This window comes from Pseudopodoces humilis, chromosome 6, assembly GCF_049639895.1.
Source record: "Pseudopodoces humilis isolate 2021_Gansu_Grassland_sample_001 chromosome 6, ASM4963989v1, whole genome shotgun sequence".
Classification (NCBI taxonomy): domain Eukaryota; kingdom Metazoa; phylum Chordata; class Aves; order Passeriformes; family Paridae; genus Pseudopodoces; species Pseudopodoces humilis.
Genome location: NC_142205.1, coordinates 65,374,169 through 65,393,831, shown reverse-complemented (window position 1 = coordinate 65,393,831; position 19,663 = coordinate 65,374,169). Strand labels below are relative to the sequence as shown.

The 19,663-nt window shown below is 41.8% G+C and overlaps 1 protein-coding gene across 13 annotated transcripts in view; it reads left to right on the top strand.

Annotated features, from left to right (window-relative positions):
• JADE1 (jade family PHD finger 1) overlaps positions 1–19,663 on the top strand; it is a 116,177-nt gene that overhangs the window by 80,798 nt on the left and 15,716 nt on the right. For 8 of the 13 annotated variants that reach the window (XM_014254780.2, XM_088057143.1, XM_005525543.3 and 5 more), the window contains 3 exons: positions 2,013–2,090; positions 15,102–15,184; positions 18,600–18,757. In XM_014254780.2, the coding sequence (XP_014110255.2) occupies positions 2,039–2,090; positions 15,102–15,184; positions 18,600–18,757 (293 nt within the window). In that variant the 5' untranslated portion in view covers positions 2,013–2,038. Of the gene's footprint in view, positions 1–249; positions 328–2,012; positions 2,091–15,101; positions 15,185–18,599; positions 18,758–19,663 lie in introns of those variants that run through there. The other 5 variants (XM_088057147.1, XM_088057144.1, XM_088057145.1 and 2 more) reach the window with 2 other exon arrangements.

The window sequence follows — 19,663 nt, the reverse complement described above, 5'->3', positions numbered from 1 at the left end:
GATAGATACTCATCCCCCTAGTTTGGCCTTGTAAGAGCAAATTGATTTTTCAGTTTTGTCTTAGCTTGTTTTGAATCTGAATGTTTGCTTTCTGTCTTTCTAAGTGACTGTATAGGAACATGGCTCTGGATCTCCTGCATTTCTACCAGATCTGTATTCAGTGGGTTTTGATGGTCCTGGCTGGTCTGTGTATTTATCCACTGGCAGCATTTCTGTCTCCCATACACACAAAGTTCTGGCCTGCTTCAAAGCAATTTTTGGAGAGAATTCTTCTGGCTCTGTGAGAGGCTGCCATTGATGATTCTTTATTCTCTGGTATCAGACACTGTATGTGAACTCTTACTCTATGGAATGGTGACAAAAGGTCTTGGTGAGGTGAACCATTCAGCTTCTCTTTAGTGAGCAAAATTTGCAGTTCAAAACTGTTACATGTTTCAGTGACGGGTGTATTAAATCCTGCTCTGAAAAGCCAGTCTGTGTGGGAGGGAGGCTTCCCCCCAACTCTGTTTGCACATATAATATGAAAAAGGAGGCAAGCCTGCAATGCTCATGCTCTTAGAACTGTGTTAAGTTCTCTGGAAGTGTAAAATAGATCTCAGGTTCAGCTGCTTGTAACTTGCTAGCAGTGACAAAATGTATTCTTTCAAAAATGCTAATTTCTTTATATATGAATCACTTTGGGAAGAGCAGATATTTTTGTGCTCTATTGTAAATAGTGCCAGGCTTTGTTAGGCTTTTTGGGTTTTCTTATTTTGGGAATCAGTCTTATAAAAGTTGAAGGCATTACTGAATTTCTTACAGTGAGCCATGTTCTCAGTGAACAAAGTTGAAGCAGTTAATTCTTACACGAAGGAGCAATGGAAAGAGTTTTGTTGAGAGGTTTTGAGGAAGTCCGAACTCACATGGAGATAAGGTTAGATTTTCTGCATTTAGCTAGAAGCAAAAGTATATTTTTGCATCTGATCTCCAAATCTGTGTGCAGAAGGTAGGTGTGAGGGATTTGGTGCCAGCAGAGTGCCCAGACTTTGTTGATATCACAATTGATATGTGGTAAGCAAAGACTCAGGGGTTTTGATGTGCATCTAGAGTCCTTGTCAGTTTATCTTATGGTGGATATGCCTTTCTGGACTTGTCATGTTTTTTTCTGCTCTTCAACTTGCACTTTTTAATAGCTTTTTACATGTAAGTACTGACTAGCTATTTACAGTTCCTTTTTTTTTCCTGAATTTGGTTTCATTCAACAGGGAATACACATGAAAATGTCAGTGCCCTGAGAATAGCAGTTAAAAGGACTTGGAATTTTTGGCCTTTTTATCACAAGCCCATGTGTCCATGAATCTGGTATTGGTAGAAATCTGGCAGTTTGGAGGAACCTCTGAATAATCATCTGAATAATCTTACTCCCAAAGAACAGTTAGTGTTGTAGGCATGGTGCTAGAAATGTGCCTTCAGGAGGAAGTAACTCATCTTAGAGGGTGGTGCTTTCCAGGGCATAGATGATGCATGTTTAGTTAATCTGGGAAAACTGGGCTTGCTACTGCTGATGTTTCATTTTTTATGTCTAACTGGATGACTTTAATCTCTGATTTCGTAAATCTGGCACTTTAAACAGGAATAAAATTGCTCCAAAAATATATTAGCCAAAGTAAATATTTACACAAGCAGTAAAAACGTTATTGTATTGCAAATCTAGTGTCAGAATAGGCAGGGGAAGTTAAGCACATTGGCTGCGGATATTTAGTGGTTTTTACACCTCTCAGGACAAAACACGGCGGTTTTGGTGTGGGGAGAGCATTGGTGGGATTGTCGTTGCCACTCTCCAGTGTTGTTCACCTGCTCATATGATAACAGCCTAATTAAGCATCCTTGAGAGGTTCACTGTTCATATTTCAGCTGCAGCTGGAGTTGTTTGTTTTCCTTTGTGTGCTGTAAATGCTCGCATGCCATCAGAAGCACAAGTTGATGACTGTGTGTTATTACCTGGGGTTAAGTGCTGTCTCATTGCTTCCCAGGCTGCCTGCTGTTTCCCGGGGAGATCATGAAACGACATCGGCTTCCTAGCAGCAGTGAGGACTCTGACGACAATGGCAGTAAGTGCTCCTTTGTTGTAGAGTGCAGGAGGTTATGAGTTGGAAAACGTGTTCTAATGCAGTGTTTCATGTGCCACAGGCGTCTTGCGTATTGGTTGAACTGGTAATGAATGAAATGTGTGTGGTAAGGATCTAGTTTTGAACTCAATCATTCTGAGCACAGGTGGAGAGTAGATCCAGGATCCCCCCCACCCTTAAACTGACATGTAGTTTTAGTGAATAAGATAAAACAAGAGCAAAAAGTCAGTGGTCATCTTTGAAATCTTGGCTAGCAGCCTAATTTATCATTATAATGACAGAGTGAGCATGGAGACTTCTGCTGACATTGCCCATAGAAGTTTGCATAAGGATTTTAAATTTGCTTCAGTCTTCTCATACCCTCTTGCAGTGAGGAAGTGTAGTGCTTCAAGCTTAAGCAGAAAAGATTAACAGAGCATAAAAGTTGTTCCTCATTGCATTTGAAGATTTTCTTTGAGGAGTTGCTTACAAGAATTTGAATTCAGCAAATCACTAATTTGGGTACAGAAGTACCCAAACTAAATAGTAAATAGTTACGGTTTTTAACTGTATCTGTACTGATGTAACTAGCACACACTGTGGTTGGTATCTCTCTATGTCTTGTGTTTGGATTCTAGTGACTAATAATCTTTCATTTAAGCAGAAATAAGAAGGGGTTGGGGGGAGAGACAAAATACCACTTTGGGGAATGTGCCAAGGTGTCCTCTTTGCCCAAAAGAGCAAGTAGATTGCATTTGATAATACTGCAGCTTAGCCAGTTGTCAGAGAGGTTTTTGTGGTTTTGATTTGATTCAGCTGGATGCACATCTTCAAATCTGGGGTATTTTTGTAAAATTTCAGTCTGAAAATGGTTGGGGTGGTTTCCTAGGTGCTTTTGAGAGCTTCACTCTGAGAACTTATCGCTGTGGTACACTCTGGCTCCACGTAGGTGACTGCTTCACCTGCATGCATTTCTTAGGTGTGTCTGTGCTGCCTGGGAATCTGCTCAGGTATGGCCAAAGCTGCCTCTTTAAACAACCCTAGGCAAACTGTTGCTGAAATGAAGTAGTAAAGGTGAAAGGATTAGAGAAGGTAAGAACTAGCAGGCTGATTAGAAGTTAATCCAAATAAGGATTGAGCAAAATCTGTTAGAGGTGAGGAATTTGGCTTGGTTTTGGAGAGCTACCTGCAGCTGGGGGGTTTTGGAAGAAAAAGCCCCAAACAAATCAGACACGTTTTTGTTGGTTGGAAGTTAAGTTGAGGTTATTAAAATTGAAGTCAGTGTATTTCCTTAAAGGTGAGACGTACTTTCCAGAAACAAAGGTGTGCTTTTATTTGTAAGATAAACAAGTAGTAGCAAACATGTCTTCCATTAGAATTTAGTTTCACCCTTTTTTCATTTCCTAGCAACTTTATAAAATAGTGTTTCATATTAATAATAGTCTTTATTTTCACTCTCTTAGCTGTTTTTTTTTAAGCCTTTGATCTCTTCATGTGCCTTCTGTAACAGCTTTTACCAAATAAAATATGAAGCAGTTAATCTTGGAATTGAAGTTCTGAAATAGATACAATTGCCTGACCTGTTGCTGATTGCAGTGCTTGTTTGTAATGCTATTTGATGTATGACTATTTGGAACAGAGTTATCAACTTAGTAAATTATATTTTCCACGAAATCTGTTCCATAGATCATGATATAAGAAAATGAGTTTGGAAAAGAAAAGGAAACCTCTTGCCCTTTTATGATCTGTCTATTTTAAAGCCTGGTTATTGCAAATAACTTTTCTGAATAAATTGCATGGCAAAGATAGTGAAATTTTAAAAGTGTTTTCAAGTATTATTTCAAATATATATGACTTTCTTTGCATTACACTTGTTTTTTTCTTGATTATGGTTTGTGGGTTTTTTTGGGGTTTTTTTTTTTGCCTCTTGTTACTGGGTGAATTCATGTACAGGTTCCTGCATATTCATTCTATAACTATATGCATGTTCAGAAGGATCAAGGGTTATTAATCAGAAGCCCAGGTAACACTGAATGTGGGGTCAGCACTTCCAAGGCTTTTTGTCATTCAGACTTCCCTGAAAAGAATGACTGACTTAGCTTAGGTTCTTTCCACTTTTCCTGTTACAGGAGATACCAGTGGTTTCTTGCAACTATGTTTGAATGTCAAGGGTGTCCCCTTACAGGTTTCACCTTCACAGGCTCTCTCTTGCCTTTAGTAGAATTGCTGATTACTCTTCACTATATTTGTTCCTCTATTCTTATTTTGCCAGTAGCATCTCTGATCCACTGTACTTAAGTAGTCTTAGAAGGGTAAGGAAGTTTCCCCCCAAAACATATAAAAATTTCTGTTGAGTTTTTGTGGTATGTATTGAAGGCTTCAAGTTTTTCACTAGCTGTTTTTCCTTCTCAGAGTTTCCAGAGGCTGACACCAATTACATTTGACTATTCTGGGCATTTCAAACCGACATCTTCTAATTGAAAAGTTAAAATTTTAATAACACCTAGTTGGAATCCTGTTGCAAACACCTGCTTCCCTTTCAGCCTCTTGGTCCTCCAGTGGACTTGTTGCATCATTATGAGCTCTATGGTCTTTGAGCTTAGGGCTCGGCCTTCTCTCTCACCCTACAAATGAGGATTGTGCCTCGAGCTGCTGCAGTTCTGCAGCTGAGTTTGCACACCGTGCTTTTCTAGACTGTGACCAGGCGTCTCAGGTTCACCATGAGGGTCACTGAGTAAATGTCTTTGGGGTAACCTGAATGATGCTGTTATTTTGGGGTAGGCTCCAGCATGTAGGCTTTTGCAACCTGGGAAATATTTTGGCATTAAAAAAAACCTACATTGTATTCTCTTGAGCTAAGGAACCTGAATATTTGGAATGTAATAGCAACGATGCCACTAATAATGAAATTTATTAAAAAAAAAAAAAGTTGTTTTCCATTGGATCACTGAACTGAATCAGTTTCCTTGGTAGTCACAAGGAAACAAAGCTTATGCCAAATTGCTAAAAATACATTATTCTGGAGATACAGTAGTTCTTCAGAGGGAGAAAAAGGTGCTCTCATTTTGTGAGATGAAAGAAGGAAGAATGGCTTTCATTTAGGGGCGAAATACAGTGGAAAAGAAAGCTTAACAACATGGCTGCAGTCCTAGAGTATATACATGTATTTACTGACTCATGTAAGATATTTTAGTGTGGGTGGTTATGTGTTTATTGCAGTATTTTAAAGCCTTGCAGCTTAAAGTCAGCACCCTTGCTTTCTTCATCACTTCTTCTTTGCCCTGAGACTTGATTATTTTCCTAAAGCTAAGCTCCCAGAAGTATTTATTTCATGTACTTCAACCTAAGTACTGGAAATTGTTTAGCTATGTCCCCTTAGAATCAAAATTCTAAATCCTCATTTCAACACAAAGCCAAAATAGCATATTTGAAGCACTGGGCAAGAGGTGTCAGTGCCAGTTTTGCCTGGCAGTTCTGCAATTAGTCCCTGGATATCCGAACATGTTCTGAGGGATTTCATTTTCTGAAATTAGAGGTCACTTTTGAACATCTCATCCGTGAAATATAATTGAATGAAAAATGACTGCAAGCATTGCTCTGGATTCTGAACTTTTGTCTAAATACAGAGGAATGGTGTTGAGAGAGGCTTGGAGAAGTGCTTATGAGTGTTTTCTCCTGAAACCTTTTCTTCTTTGGTCAGCTGGCAGAGCTTGTTTGTTTCTGTGGCCTTCAGGATAGTGTAGTACAACAACTATAATGGGCATTCATATTAGCTAGGCCCATCATAAAAGCCTTGTGATGTACATGCCGCATTCTTCAAAGCCTGTAGAGAGGAAATCAGTAATGTTTACCTCACATCCATTACTCTCCTGTTTTCTGGTGGCTGGCTAGCGTTTTGATAGCTTTTAAGCAAATTTTGTTACACTGCATTTCAGCTTGCTCCTCTGTTGCTAAACCTTCTCTTTATGGTTCAGGGTCTCACTCTAATTAAATGTGAGATACTGAAGCTGTTTTAGCTTTCCTGCTCAGTGTTTGACACCTGGCTTTTTAGCCTCATTGATTGGTAAATCTGCAAAGGTGTTTTGTGCTGACTATTCCATGTGCTGTTTTCTGGCGAGATCAAGTTGTGCAGTGGAGGAGTTCCCATTTAGAGCTTCAAGGTGTTCCTTTTAGCATAAATTGGTGGACAGCTTGTTTTTGAGAAAGGTCTGAAACTCATGGACATTTGTTTAAGGGAAGTAGTGTGAAATCCAGGCACTCCTTGGTGTCAAAGAGAGTTTGTGCACTGTTTTCCATGAGCAAGGAATTCAAGGCATGGTTTTATTCTGACTTTACTTGCTGCCACAATGCTTTTTCATTTATTCTTGGAGGGGTTATCATACTCCTACATGCAGAGCATCCGAGAGAAGAATCAAAGACACATGCAGATGAAAAATACTTCCAAGATTTACAGAGTTTCACGTGAGTTCTGAGAAATGAAAGATTTAATACCTATGGATTATGGAACAGAGTTCTGTAATTTAGGCAGACCCTTATTCTATCATTGCTAAACAAATGTTATTTTAAAGTTAAACGAATTTTGCCAATATCCATTGCACTGACTGAATGACGGGGATCTTAGATTTAGAAAGGGCTTTGAATCCCAGTGGATTCCTGTAGTGTTTGAGATGGATCCCAGAGTGCCTTCACAAAGGTTACCGAGTACATAACCTTGGGGGTGTGTGTCATTTACTGTAGAATTGCAGCCGCTGCTGGCCTGAAATGTGGTGATTGCATGTGCAGAGCTTTGTGAAAAGGAAGTGAGGAACATTTTTTTTTGTCTTTTCATATGAACTGGCTGGGAGGTAAGGAATGGTGACTGAACAACAAATGTAACGTAGTTACAGTGCTCAGAATTTGGGCGAAGCAGCAAGTGTAGTGGTCACAGTGTGCCTTTGAAAAAGGGTTGTTGAGTGATGACAGATGGTAAGAACGAGCATCTTACCTGAAGGTTAATCCGAAGTGGGGCAGAGTGGTTTGTGGTGAAGTTGCTGGAGCAATCTGGAAGAGTGATTTGAAAGGCTGATGGGGTATTGAATCTTAGGAAGGGACTTCCTATAATGATCACCATCATTTGACAGGAAAAAGGATTTGGCAGGAGGAAAAGTGGCAGGAAAACCGCAGCTCTGGACATGAGGAGAGCAGACCACAAAGCTGCTCAGGGAAGTCCCCTGGGAGAATGTTTTTGCAGGTGCTGGGGTCCATCAGTGCTTGTCAGTTTTTAAACACCACCTCCTAAGGGCACAGGAGCAGGCAATTCCTGAATGTTGCAAGTTAAGCAGGTGAGGCAGAAGGCTGGCTGGGTCGAACAGGGGTGTCCTCTTGGATGTTAGGCGAAAAAGGAAGGTGTATGCCCAGTACAGGCAAGGTCATGTGATGTGGGAAGAGCACAGAGATGCTGCTTGCCACTGTAGGGAGACATTCATGTAGCCAATGCTCACTTGGGAGTTTGAAGGTGGCCAGAAATGTGAAGGATGATAAAAAGACTTCTATTGAAGTATTGAATGGCAAAAGGCAGTATTGAAATAGCATCAGCATGTTACAGGATGAGGATGGTCACCTCACAAACAGGGACAGGGACAAGGCAGAGGTGTTTAATGTGTTCTTTGCCCTGTCTTCAACACTGATGGTAGACCAAGGGGGTCTCAATGCCCTGAGCTTAGAGGATCATGGTGGTGAGAGTCATCAACTCCCAGCTGACCCTGAACTTGTGCAGGATCTGTTGCTGCAGCTTGATCCCTACAAGTCTATAGGGCCTGATGAGATTCATCACAGAATCCTCAAGGAACTAGCTGATATCATTGCAAAACATCTCTTGATGATTTTTTAAGTTTCAGGAATCCTGAGACATCCCAGCTGACTGGAAGCTGGCAAATGTTCTTAAAATTTTCAAGAAGTGCAAGAAGGAGGACGCCAGAAACTACAGGTCTGTCAATGTCACTTTAGTGCCTGGTAAAATCATGGAAAAGTTGATTTGGGGACGTGTTGAAAAGCAGCTGTAGGATAATGCAACCAGTGTTGGTCATAGCCAGCAGAGCCTTGTGAGGGGAAAGTCCTGTTTGTTGAATCCTTCTACAACAGGGTGACCTACTTAATGGATCTAGGAAAGCCAGTAGATGCAATCTTTTTGGACTTGAGCAAAGCTTTGGGTACTGTCTCTCGTAAGATCCTTCTGGACAAGATGTCAGCACACAGCTGGACAGTTGTGTTACGTAATGGGTGAGCAACTGGCTCATGAGTTGGGCACAAAGGATTATAGGGAATGGTGTAATATCAACTGGTGCCCAGGTTCTGCAGGGCTCCATCCTCGCCCTGTGCTCTTCAATGTCTTCCTAAATGACCTGGACACAGGACTAGAAGGAATACTCAGTAAACTTGCTGAGGACACTTAATTGGGAAGTGCTGTCAACTCCTCAGGGCAAAGAGGCCCAGCAAATAAGAGAGATGGGCAATCACCAACCATATGAAGGTCAAAAAGGACTAGTGCAGGATTTTGCAGCTGGGTCAGGGCAGCCCTGGCTGTGCATACAGACTGTGGAGTGAGAGGCTGGAGAGCAGCACTGTGCAAAGGGACCTGGGGTCCTGGTCTAGGGAAACTTGAATGTGAGTCAGCAGTGCCCTGGAGCCAGGAGAGCCAACCCTGTCCTGGGGGGCATGAGGGACAGCAATGCCAGGTGGGCAAGGGGAGGGGATTGTCCCGCTCTGGTCTGCACTGGGGCAGCCTCACCTCGTGTGCTGGGGCAGTTTGGGGTGCCACAACGTAAAAAAGACGTTAAACCATTAGAAGCCATCCAAAGAGGGGCCACAAGAATGGTGAAGGGCCTTGAGGGGAAGCCGTATCAGGAGTGGCTGAGGTCACTTGCTCTGTTCAGCCTGGAGAAGAGGAGACTGAGGGGAGAAATTGTGGTCTTCAACATCCTTTTGAAGAGAAGCAGAGGGGCAGGCACTGATCCCTTCACCCTCATGACCAGGGACAGAACTCAAGGAAATGGCATGAAGTAAACAGTTTAAGTTGTATATCAGGAAAGGGTTCTTCACCCAGAGGGTGGCTGGGCACTGGAACAGGCTCCCCAGGGTCACAGCACCTACCTGACAGTTCAGGAAGCATTTGAACAATGCTTTCAGGCACATGGTGTGACTTCTGGGGCTAGTCCTGTGCAGGGCCAGGAGTTGGACTCCATGATCCTGATGGGTCTCTTCTAACTCAGTACATTCTGTGATACCCTGATTAATTTTTGGAGAGGCATATTAACTTTTCTTTACAAGACTGCTAGATTGAGTACACCTGGACACCACTGGACTTTGAAGGCCTTGACAATATCATGTTATTAGCCTGGGAGTGGGAAGTGCCCAAACTGACTTTGATAACCTGTGGTAAACTTGAGTTGAAACAGTTTACTGTTATAGTAAAACATGGCTACCATGGGAATTGGTCTGGGGAGCTTGAGTGGCACTTGGGTCTTGTGCTGAAAAAGATGAGGTCTAGGAATTCCTGACTATTGTAAGAGTGACATGTACCTGTGTGTGGTTATGTGTGTGTTCTGTGAGATGATAAAATTCAAATACTGAGGACAGCGATGACAGGCGGGAACTTGTGTTAAAGTGCTGTGGCAGGGAGCTGCAGGGATGGTTCATTATGTGTCAGAGACTGAGCAATTGTGCTGTGGTGTTGTAAAGCACTGCAGAGATCGTATGGATCGAGGCATTGTTCAGCAGCTGCAACTGGGGAGTCGTCAACTGATAGTAAATTTCAAGTAGCATTGCTGTTGACAAGAGATAAAAGGCTATTCCTTCTTCTGTTTTGATCTTGAATGAGATTATTGTGTACTAATATGCTATAAAGATAAGGAAGATAGATGGGCAAACCCTCCAGCAACAGAAAAGTGAGAAAGGAGATTTGGCTACGTGAAATGGTGTCTTACTTTGTGTTTGCTTGCACGCTGCTTTCTCTGTGATAAGGCCTGAAGACTTCTGCCCAGCCAGCTCTTTCTGCACCTGACATAATGGAAACTGCCCACAGAATAGTTTGCTTCTGCTTGCTTTGTGCTGGAATTTGAGCCAAGCATGGAGATGTTTCTAAGTGGCATGGAGCCCCTGCTTTAAGGAGTTGTGGGCCAGGCCTTAAATGGGGAGACTGAGCCCCTCTGTGTTCTCCTCGGGCTGCAGACCATTCTGACAGCACTGGCAGCGGCACCTGGCTGGTCTCAGAGTGAGCAGCACGGGCTTCTGGAAAGGCTGGTGTTAAGCAGAAGTGACAGCCAGACATGGATCTGTGTCAGGGCTGCTTTGCTCTGTTGTGCTGCCTGCTGTAGCGGGGTAGCAGGAGTGTATTTACGGCGGGAGAAGTGTTTGCAGTGATCTGAGGCTTTGAACTATTCAGAGGCTGTAGCAGCAGGTAGTTCTCCGGGGACACAGCTGGGTGCCTTACAGGTGGCTTTACAGCAGCCTTGTGCATGATACCTAATAGCTGAGACTTCTCTGCTCATGCTGAGCAGTGTATTAGTTGTGGGGTAGAATTCCCTTAGGGTTTGAATTGTTTTATTGGTTCCAAGCAATTTTCTGTTTTGATTGGATTTTTTTTTTTTGGAATGAAAACGTATTCTTGACAGATCATTTAATAAAATGATGCAGTTAAAATTGATTAAGCTTTTCCTTTTGGGAAGCGTGTGTTCTTCACAAGTGGGGAAAAAGAATGCACACTCCTTGATTGCTTTCTTTTATTATCAGGAGGCGTGTGTGCTACATACACCCTGTGGCGGTATTATAAGAACACTGTATTTACAGTGTGAACTGTTCATGGCAGCCTTGGGGAACAGAAAAAATTCCTATTTGAATCTGAGAAGTCCTTTGCAGCACCAGTGGTGCGTTAGAGCTCTGCCTCCCTTGCTGAGGATTTCACTTTTTTTGTGGTTTGGGATTTCTTTTTGCTTTTTGTCTGTAAGTGGATAAATGCAAAAGGAAATCTAAGAGCATGTGATAGGAGTATGATCCCTCTCTTGTTGTTCGCAGTGATGAAATCCTTTTAAAACACATAAACACCTTGGTCATCTGAAAGAACTTGAACTGTAAAAGAATCCAAATTATTTTGGTCTCTCTCCCAGAGTGATGATGCTCAGTAGGCTACTGTGTTGATCCTAGACTTGCCATAATCATGTAGCACTTAATAAGATACCTTTTATCTCTGATGTCTAGTGATGGTGAGAGTGCATGTTTTAGATATGTTTATTTGGCTTCATGCCTTGGAGTTGTATATTTTTCATATTTGCTGTTTCTCACATGGCTTACGGTAGCATGGGCTCTCTTAACATCTCACTGTTTTTCCATCTGCTGTGAAACTCATTCTTCTCGTGAGGTATACAACGGTATCTTACAGAACTTTTATATCTTCCAAATCCCAGTGATTCAGACTTGCCTGACGATTTTTTTAAATTTTAATTTTATTTTACCATAACTAAATTTAATTGTTGTCTCGATCTTTAGTTGTTTTTCTGGTCTTGGTGATCCTAATCCAGTTTGGCACTAGGGCTAGTACTCAGAAAACTTGATGAACACAGTGATTTTGGATATTTAATGAAAGATTTTGGTGAAGTGTCTGGAATCTTTCTGAAATAGCTGAACTAGGTTCATGTGCTTATTATGCTGCAGAAGGGCTGTTTTGAATCCTGTGTTTTGTTTTGAACAGAGTAGATTCTGCCTTCTGTATAACCCAGGGATGGTTCTTTCTTCATGCATTCAGATGTACAAATCAGATCATTAACCACTGAAGTAGGTGTAATGGGCTGTGAATTTCTGCTTTCAGGGAGGTCCCTTTCTGGCTTAGGTATGAAAATACGGAAAGGATGCTTAATAGACAAATAACATCTCTAATTTTCCTCTTGCACTTTTATTGGTGTAGGCAGAGTGGGTGGATGGCTTATTAATGAGAGCAGCTTTGGGAAATTCCGTGACTCGGGCTTGGCACTGGTGAGGACAGTGACATTTTGCCATTGGCTTTGATGGAAGCAGAGTTGAAACTCTCATTTGGGATTTCAAAGGTAGCTGGATTCAGTCCTGTTATGGGCTGGATATTTTGCTGTCATTTGGCTGGTTCCTTCAGTTTCTTACGTTCTTGTCTAAGCAGTGGTGCTGGTTTGAATCTATGAATTCAAGGCTTATAGTCTGGCTTTGTTTATTCAGTGAGTAAATGTTTTCCCTATTGACGTGAAGCCCTTGCCAAAGGTCATCTGTTAGCTGCAGTGTGTAGTAAAACCTCAGTCCCATGAGGAATTCTTCTACCGTTTTCTCCTAGTATCGTGTAGTTTACACTGCTCAGAAAAATCCCTCAGCCTTTTCAGCAACAGTGTTTCCACTGTGCCTTCACCACTTTTGTGTGCAGGGAAGCTGCAGAACTACCTGAGAAACTTTCTTTCCTTATTTAGTGTAGCGAGGTAGTTGGTGTAGAAAAAACACTCATTGTAACAGATCCTGAGGGAGGCTGGCTGTGTTTGACTTGTCTCTTACGCATGGAAATTTTACGTAGTGTGCTTTCATATAGCACTTTAAAAAACATTTAAAGTGAAGCTCCTGTAGTTTTGATGATAGGAGTTAGCCTTTCGTGAAATGTGGAGCAGTTAATTAATCCAGTGACCAAACCCTTGTGTACATGGACATAGAAGTGTGCATTTAAGACACTTGTTCTGATGTGTAAGATGACACGGTGAGGAAATGGAGATGGGTGATATGGCAAGGATTGTCTTACTCCTCACCTTTATAGCTTCTTTGTGGCGTGGGAGGGACCTGGAAAAAGCTGCTCATACTCTTTTTTTAATTCAATTTATGACAAGTTGTCATCAGAACTGAATTAAAGGACACTGGTAAAGACCCAGAAGTACATCACACTACATTAGCCACTACACTAATTTTGCCAGATGCTTGCTTTACTTGGGAACAACTGTGTTCAAGCCTCCAGACTCACGAGCTCATCTCTCACAGAAACTTGAATCACACACACCTTGCCAATACAGCTTGTTGCTCTTAATTCTTTCTCTTGCATGCAGACTCTTTCTCCTGGGTCCAACAGTGTACAAAACTGCTCTGATCCACAAAAGAATTGGAAATTTCCTGGTGCTGACTGGCTGGTACAGCGGTTTAACTCGCTGAACACCTCAGTGGCAGCTAGTTGGTCAGATATTAATGTCTTGCCAATGGAAAATATCAGAACCCATGAGAACTGAATATTAATCTGTGTGGGTATGTATGTGGTCTGTATCTTCTAGGGAGGCTGTTGATTAAAGAAATCACATCTGTCTGAGTGTTAAAATGTTAATATTTACATTGTTGCATTACAGGAAATAAATCTGGATTTTTTTGTCATGCATTTTAGCTCTATATCTCACAGTTTTTGTGAGGGATTTTACTTATTCCCTTCTGACCTTAAGTAGGGTTTGGGGATGGTCTGACAGGATCCTCACAAGAAGTTCGTACTCCTGCTTGTGTTTCTTCTTCAGTTTTTAAGGTAACATTTAAATGGAATGGTAATTAAATGATCTTGAGAGTCTACTTTTCTCACATATTAATAAATGGCAGTCAGTCACTATTTTTCTTTTTCTTTTTTTTCCCTTCATAGAAAAAAGGAAGAGTGCTGATAACTTCAGCATCTTTTATATTAGAACACTAACATTTGCTTAAAATGATCCTCTCTATATTCTTACAGAGAATAAGGTTTTTATTCTTACAGACATGAGATTTTTAGCTATTTGCTGGGAATGCTGCTTCAGTTTTGACCATTATGCATATTCTGTGTAATGTCGGTGTTATTCATTGCTGTGTTCCAGAGAGGTTTTATTGGGGCAGATTCCTTAATGTATCACTAACTGAAAAGAGAAGACAAACATAACCAAAACATAATGAGTTCTGTCATATCTTTCCAATGAAAGCCTTGCACAATTACTTCACTTCTAAAATTATTTTTTTTATTTTTAATAGAGAAGTTATCCCATCCTGTGCTTTTGAACAGGGCTTTCTGATCCTTGAGAGGTTTCTGGTGTGAGGCAGTGCTGCTCTTACAGACTGTAGCCTTACCCTTTTTACTCCTACCATGTTTGTGCACAGACAGTGAAAGAATGAGCAGTGTGGGAAGGCCTTAGCATCAGTCTGCTTCAATTTGTCTACAATTAATGTACAGATTTGCAAATTCTGAGTTAATGACATAGGTCTTAGCCTCCCTATCACATAGACCTAATACAACTCTTTCATCTCTGCAATACAGAAAGATTTATTGGCTTTTTTTTTTTATTAGTGCTGTGTAGTTGGCAGTGGAAAATACCTGCTGCACCTGTAAATCTTACTGTGTTGAAATTAGTTGATTTGCACAGGTATAATATATTCTGGTGTCAAAGCACTATCTTGTCAAAGGAGTGCAGATTCTTTCTCTTTTTCCTTTCCTCCTGTTACAATATTTCTGAAAGCTGACAGAGAGTCTGTCAAACGGTTTCAAGGCAAAAAGATACAATTTGTTTGGAATGTAGTGAATAATTATGCAGACAAAAATCCGTACAACCACACTGGGAGATTTGCTTGGGAGAAGAAACAACAGCTTGTTCTGTGGGCTCTGCTGTGTGTATGTGGCAGCGTGCTTCATTTTGCAGAGGCTTACGCCAGCAGAAATCAGGTAACCAGTGTAGTTATCTAGGACATTAACTTCAAAGGGTACATCCCAGGCTATTGGCAGAGCTCCTGGTCAGTTATTAACCTGCAGGAAGTCTTTTATTGATGCTCAGGGGGAAGGATGTTATGAAGTGGCTTTTTTCAAATGCTGGGTGGAAGGCAGGTAAGTGCAGTGCACACTTCCTCAGTTAGGAAACGAGAAACAAAACAGACCCAGGAGAGTGATCACAGAAATTTAGAATTAAGTGGTTTTTATTTTCTGGTTCATTCTGGAAGAGTTTTCTGGAGGTTTATCACAGAAGCCTGCAAATTATAATTTCTGTATCCTAGGTCTGTCTACCTGGTCTCAGCATTCCAGATCTCAACGTCGTAGGACTTCATGTTCCAGAGATGAAGATCGGAAACCTTCTGAGGTATTTCTGGAATTTGACTTTGTATTTTGTCACATCTCTCAAAGTACCCGTACACACAATATATACATACATGTTTTCTGGTAATGGATCAATTTTTTACGGTTTTTTTGTTTGTTTGTTTGTTTGTTTGTTTTGGTCTTTTATTTTGGTTTTTTGTGCTACATTTTGGCTGGCACATACCTCCCCTCCCTCACCCCTTCTTCCCCTCCCCCTGCCCTGAAGATTAGAGAGTTCAGCTGTTGGCACAGCTACTGCCACCACCAGTTTCTATCTGTGAATTTTGTTGTAGTCTGACACCCAGTCAGCATAGCTGCAGAGTCTTTCTTGTGCTATTTTAGGCATCAGAGTTTATTTGCAGCTTGATTTGTGAACAGTGGAAATTTACATTAGGTGCATTTATTTCATAGTTTGTACTGGGGCTTGGTGTGTGTGATCTTTGCTAAAGTGCTTGTCAAACTAGAAATCTGCTTCCTGACAGTTCTGTCTCGTCTACTGCTTTGAAGAAATAATATCAGGGGAGATAAAAATCTTTGAACTTTCCAGGTTGGATCAGCTATTAGTAACACACAAAATGTGATCCATTTCTTTGGAAATGTTCTTGCTGAATCTTCCTGTCTTCAGGCAAAATACTACACTGCAGGCTTTGTAGAAGCTGCAAAGAAAGGATTAGCTCTGGGAGATGGTATTTCTCATTTCTTGTACTTGCCCAGTACAAGTATTCCTAACACATTAGTGAGTGGTGTTGAGGAAAAACTGCTTTGTTAATCCCCCTAATGACAGTGTTCCTAAGCCTCAGAGAAGAGTTTTCACAAGGAGAGTCCCATTCATCGTTCAGCGTGAACTATGGCTAGTACTGGTGGTTTCCAAACTCCTTTGATTGTTGGCTATTAAAGACATTTTTTTTTTGTGAATGTGGAGATCCCTGGTAAATTTATTCTTGTTAGCAATGGGCTTGTTTTCCTTAGTTATCTTTTGTGCATCCCTTAGAAGTAACCCCTTACACCTTTTGAGAACTACCTCGTGAAAGGCTATCAGGAAATTATCTCAGATAATTACGAGTCTTGCTGTTGTTTGTTTTGTGTGCTTCTGTTTTCTTCTCTCCCTTATCTTGCTTTTGCTGTCAGAATCTTTGCAGTCTTGTGCTGTTCTCTCATGTTTCCTCAGTCTGGATGAACTTGTGCTTCCCTTTAGCTCTGCTCCATAGCCTTTCTCCCGCTGCGTTGCCCCAGCTCGCCGCAGCAGTAGAAGTGCTCTGGCAGGAAAGTGACGCTCAGAAACTCCCCGGGTGAAATCCTGGGCTCGCTGAAGTTGGTGGCAGAATTCCCACTGACTTCAGTGTGGCCAGGGTTTTACCCTTTAGCTTTGAAGTGTTCAGTGCGTCTGAGAGCCAGCACTTCTGTAAGCTCTGCTTTCCTCCAGGCACTCTGGTTGCATCAGCAGCTAGAGCAGAAAGAATGGTGTCATGGGGCCACTGGCCTGGGAAAGAGTTTCTTACCTGTCAGGTGCTGCATTAGCTTTGCTTCTGAGGGAGTTTTGTGACAAATTTATCTGAGAGCCTGAGTTATTTTGGCTCTGAGATTGAACGAGATTTTGTCCCATTTTATATTTTTAGTCTTCTTTTAATTTGACTTTCGATTGCTTTAAGTCAAGTCTCTTAAAAGTGCAGAATCCCCTGGCCAGCTGTGCTTGTTTGTTTTGTGAGCCCATTTACTTTGTGGCTTACTTTTCATTTCTTGATTGAAGCCTCACAGGACTTGTAATTGAATTGTTTTAAACATTTCATTATATTTCATTACCAGCATTCACCCTATTCTTCTTAAGGCAGTCTTTTTCTTTACTTTTTAATGTTGGCAGTTTTTCTGAACATGTCAAGACAAGTGTTAAGAAAAATGTCATGATTTTATTTTAATGACAAAACCAGAGTAGAAACAGAAACATACTTAGACAGAAGTGGGACAGTATGTGTGTATTGGGAGGGAGGAGAGGTTTCAAGATGCACAGTGTGGCAAGGCAAATCACACTTGAAAATATTCTCAGAAGTGTAATTAGCCATCAGATACACTGAAATCCTTCCCTGGGGTTTCCAGGTGTGTGAGTAGTGGATGACAGAAGTGGCTGCCTGGGTAGCTCTATGTGTACTTCTGGTTCTGCAAGCACAAGCAGCACCGGGCAGGGGCTGAGCTAATAGCATGACCCTTGCTTTTGGGGCTGGGAGGATGGGTCACTTTGCCCCCTTAGCAGCCTCATAAGGGACTCTAGGAGCACTGCCCTGAAAATCCAGAGTCTTTTCTTCTGTAGCTGCAGCGTGGGGCTCTGTGGGTGTTGGTTCGGACCACCATGGACTGAGAAGTCTGCAGGGAGATCTACCTGTCGTCTTCTTGTCCTGGTGGTGCTTATTTTCTGTCACCTGGTTGCTTTATAACCCTTCCCTTTGAGTGAGGCATGGAGTAGTTAAAAATTAGTGTTGTGGAGGTGAGGAGGGCCTTGCCTTTTGCAGGGAGCAGGGTGGGAAGGGCTGGAACTCGCGTCAGCAAGTGCAGGCTTGTAGCTGGGATGCCTGTGGTAGCAGCACTCGGCTTTCTGCAAAGCCAACAGGCTGAAGCTGCCACAGCACTGCCACAGCAGGCCTGCCACAGGAGTAAATCCCTTTTTATTTCATTTGTGTCTTGTTGAAGACAGCATGGCTGCTTGTTCATGGCTGCTAGCCCACAGGTTGCCAAACATCCTGCTGGCTTTAGAGATGGATGCCTTTGCAAAGGCAAAGGAAAACACAGCTGTGACACAGAGGTGTCTGTAGCTGATGGAATAAATACTTGTGCTGAACGGGGAGCTGCCACCAGAATTCCAGTTTGGGTCTCATTTTTTTTAATCTTTTGGGTTATTTTTTTAAGTACTTGCACAAAGAGTCATCTCCTTAAAATTTCCTCTTGCGGCTGGTCATGGTGGAATCAGGCCTTGATTTCTACCACAGGGAATTTCTAGAATGTCTTGGTATGAGTCAGAGCTCCAATAATTTAAAAAAAAAAAAATAAAAAATGCAAAAAGCGTGGGAGCAAAAAATGAATCTTCCTTGTGCTGCCGTTTTACAACCCAGAGCTCCTGCAGCTTTTATTGCAGCCAATATGGAGGTGAAAGTGGGTAACACCTTGTAGAACAAGTCTCCAGTGCCAGGAGGAGGGCCAGGACCTGTAGTGCAGTTAGGTGGAAGTCATCCTGTCAGAATTTCTGCCTTCAGTCCCCCCTTTCCATGCCGTGAAGCTAAACCCTGTTCTGCAGTGGGCTGGGCTAGTGCGCTGGTGGTACAGTGACCTTGTTCCACACTGTGCTCCATGGTTACCCTGAAGCTGTGAATCGTAGAGTGTCAATATCAAATGTCAGTGTCTCTATTTTTCTCTCTTGGTCACTCTCTTTGCAGGTGTTCAGAACGGACCTGATCACTGCCATGAAGTTACATGACTCCTTCCAGCTGAACCCTGATGAATACTATGTGCTGGCAGATCCCTGGAGGCAGGAGTGGGAAAAGGGAGTTCAGGTGCCAGTTAGCCCAGGGACCATCCCAGAACCAGTAGCCAGGTATAATTTGGAGGAATGTGAACAAATACACACACGTTTGTGCTAGCAGCTTATGTCTACATTGCCTTGGCTTCCTGAGCTTTATTGCACAGTGCCCAGCTAGGAAGGTCTTGATTCTCAGAGATGAAGAACAACCTGCTTCACCTTTTGGAATGGTCAGAGAGGTTAAGAGTCAGGCCTGTTCTGCACACGTGAAATACAAATGTCAGAGAATTGTTTTTGGCAATACACTAGCATGGATTGTGATGACAAAACCTTAAAAATAGCTTCTATTTTCTATTTAAGCCAGACTTGAATTCACTTATCATTGCTGGAAGAGCCCTTGTCTGGTGTTCCCTCTGCTTATTTCCAAGCCATAGTTTTTTTTTTTTCAAGGAACAGTTGGACAAACCAGGCTTAAGGGCTAGAGAAAACACAACATTTATTTTGTTTTCATACTTTTTTTTTTTGTGATTTCTTTTATTAACCTAAGAAATTGATTGTACAACGTTTCAACTGTTTTAAGAACTGTCCAGATGTTCATGTAACTAAATAATGTGAGATTTTCTAGCTCTTATCCAAAATGCCCTTATTTTCCTTGCCATGTTTGTTATACTTGGATACTATTTCCTGTTTCAAATTAAACTCTGCAATTCTGAAGGCAGGAGTGTGCTGCAGCCCATTTTATGCTTACTAGGGATTGGAGAAAGTAAGAGCAAGGATTTTTGCCATTTAATCATTCTAGATCTCTTTGAGTCAGTCCAGGCTGGCCCATAAAGCATTACCAAATGACCCACCAGTGCTGGCAGGACCACAGCAGCTCAATCCTTGATTACATAGCAAAAAATTTGTCATGTTGGAACACTGACTGCTTCTTATTAGGTCTGTATCTGTCAGCTTTAGCCTTGGATTAAGGGGGGCACAGGA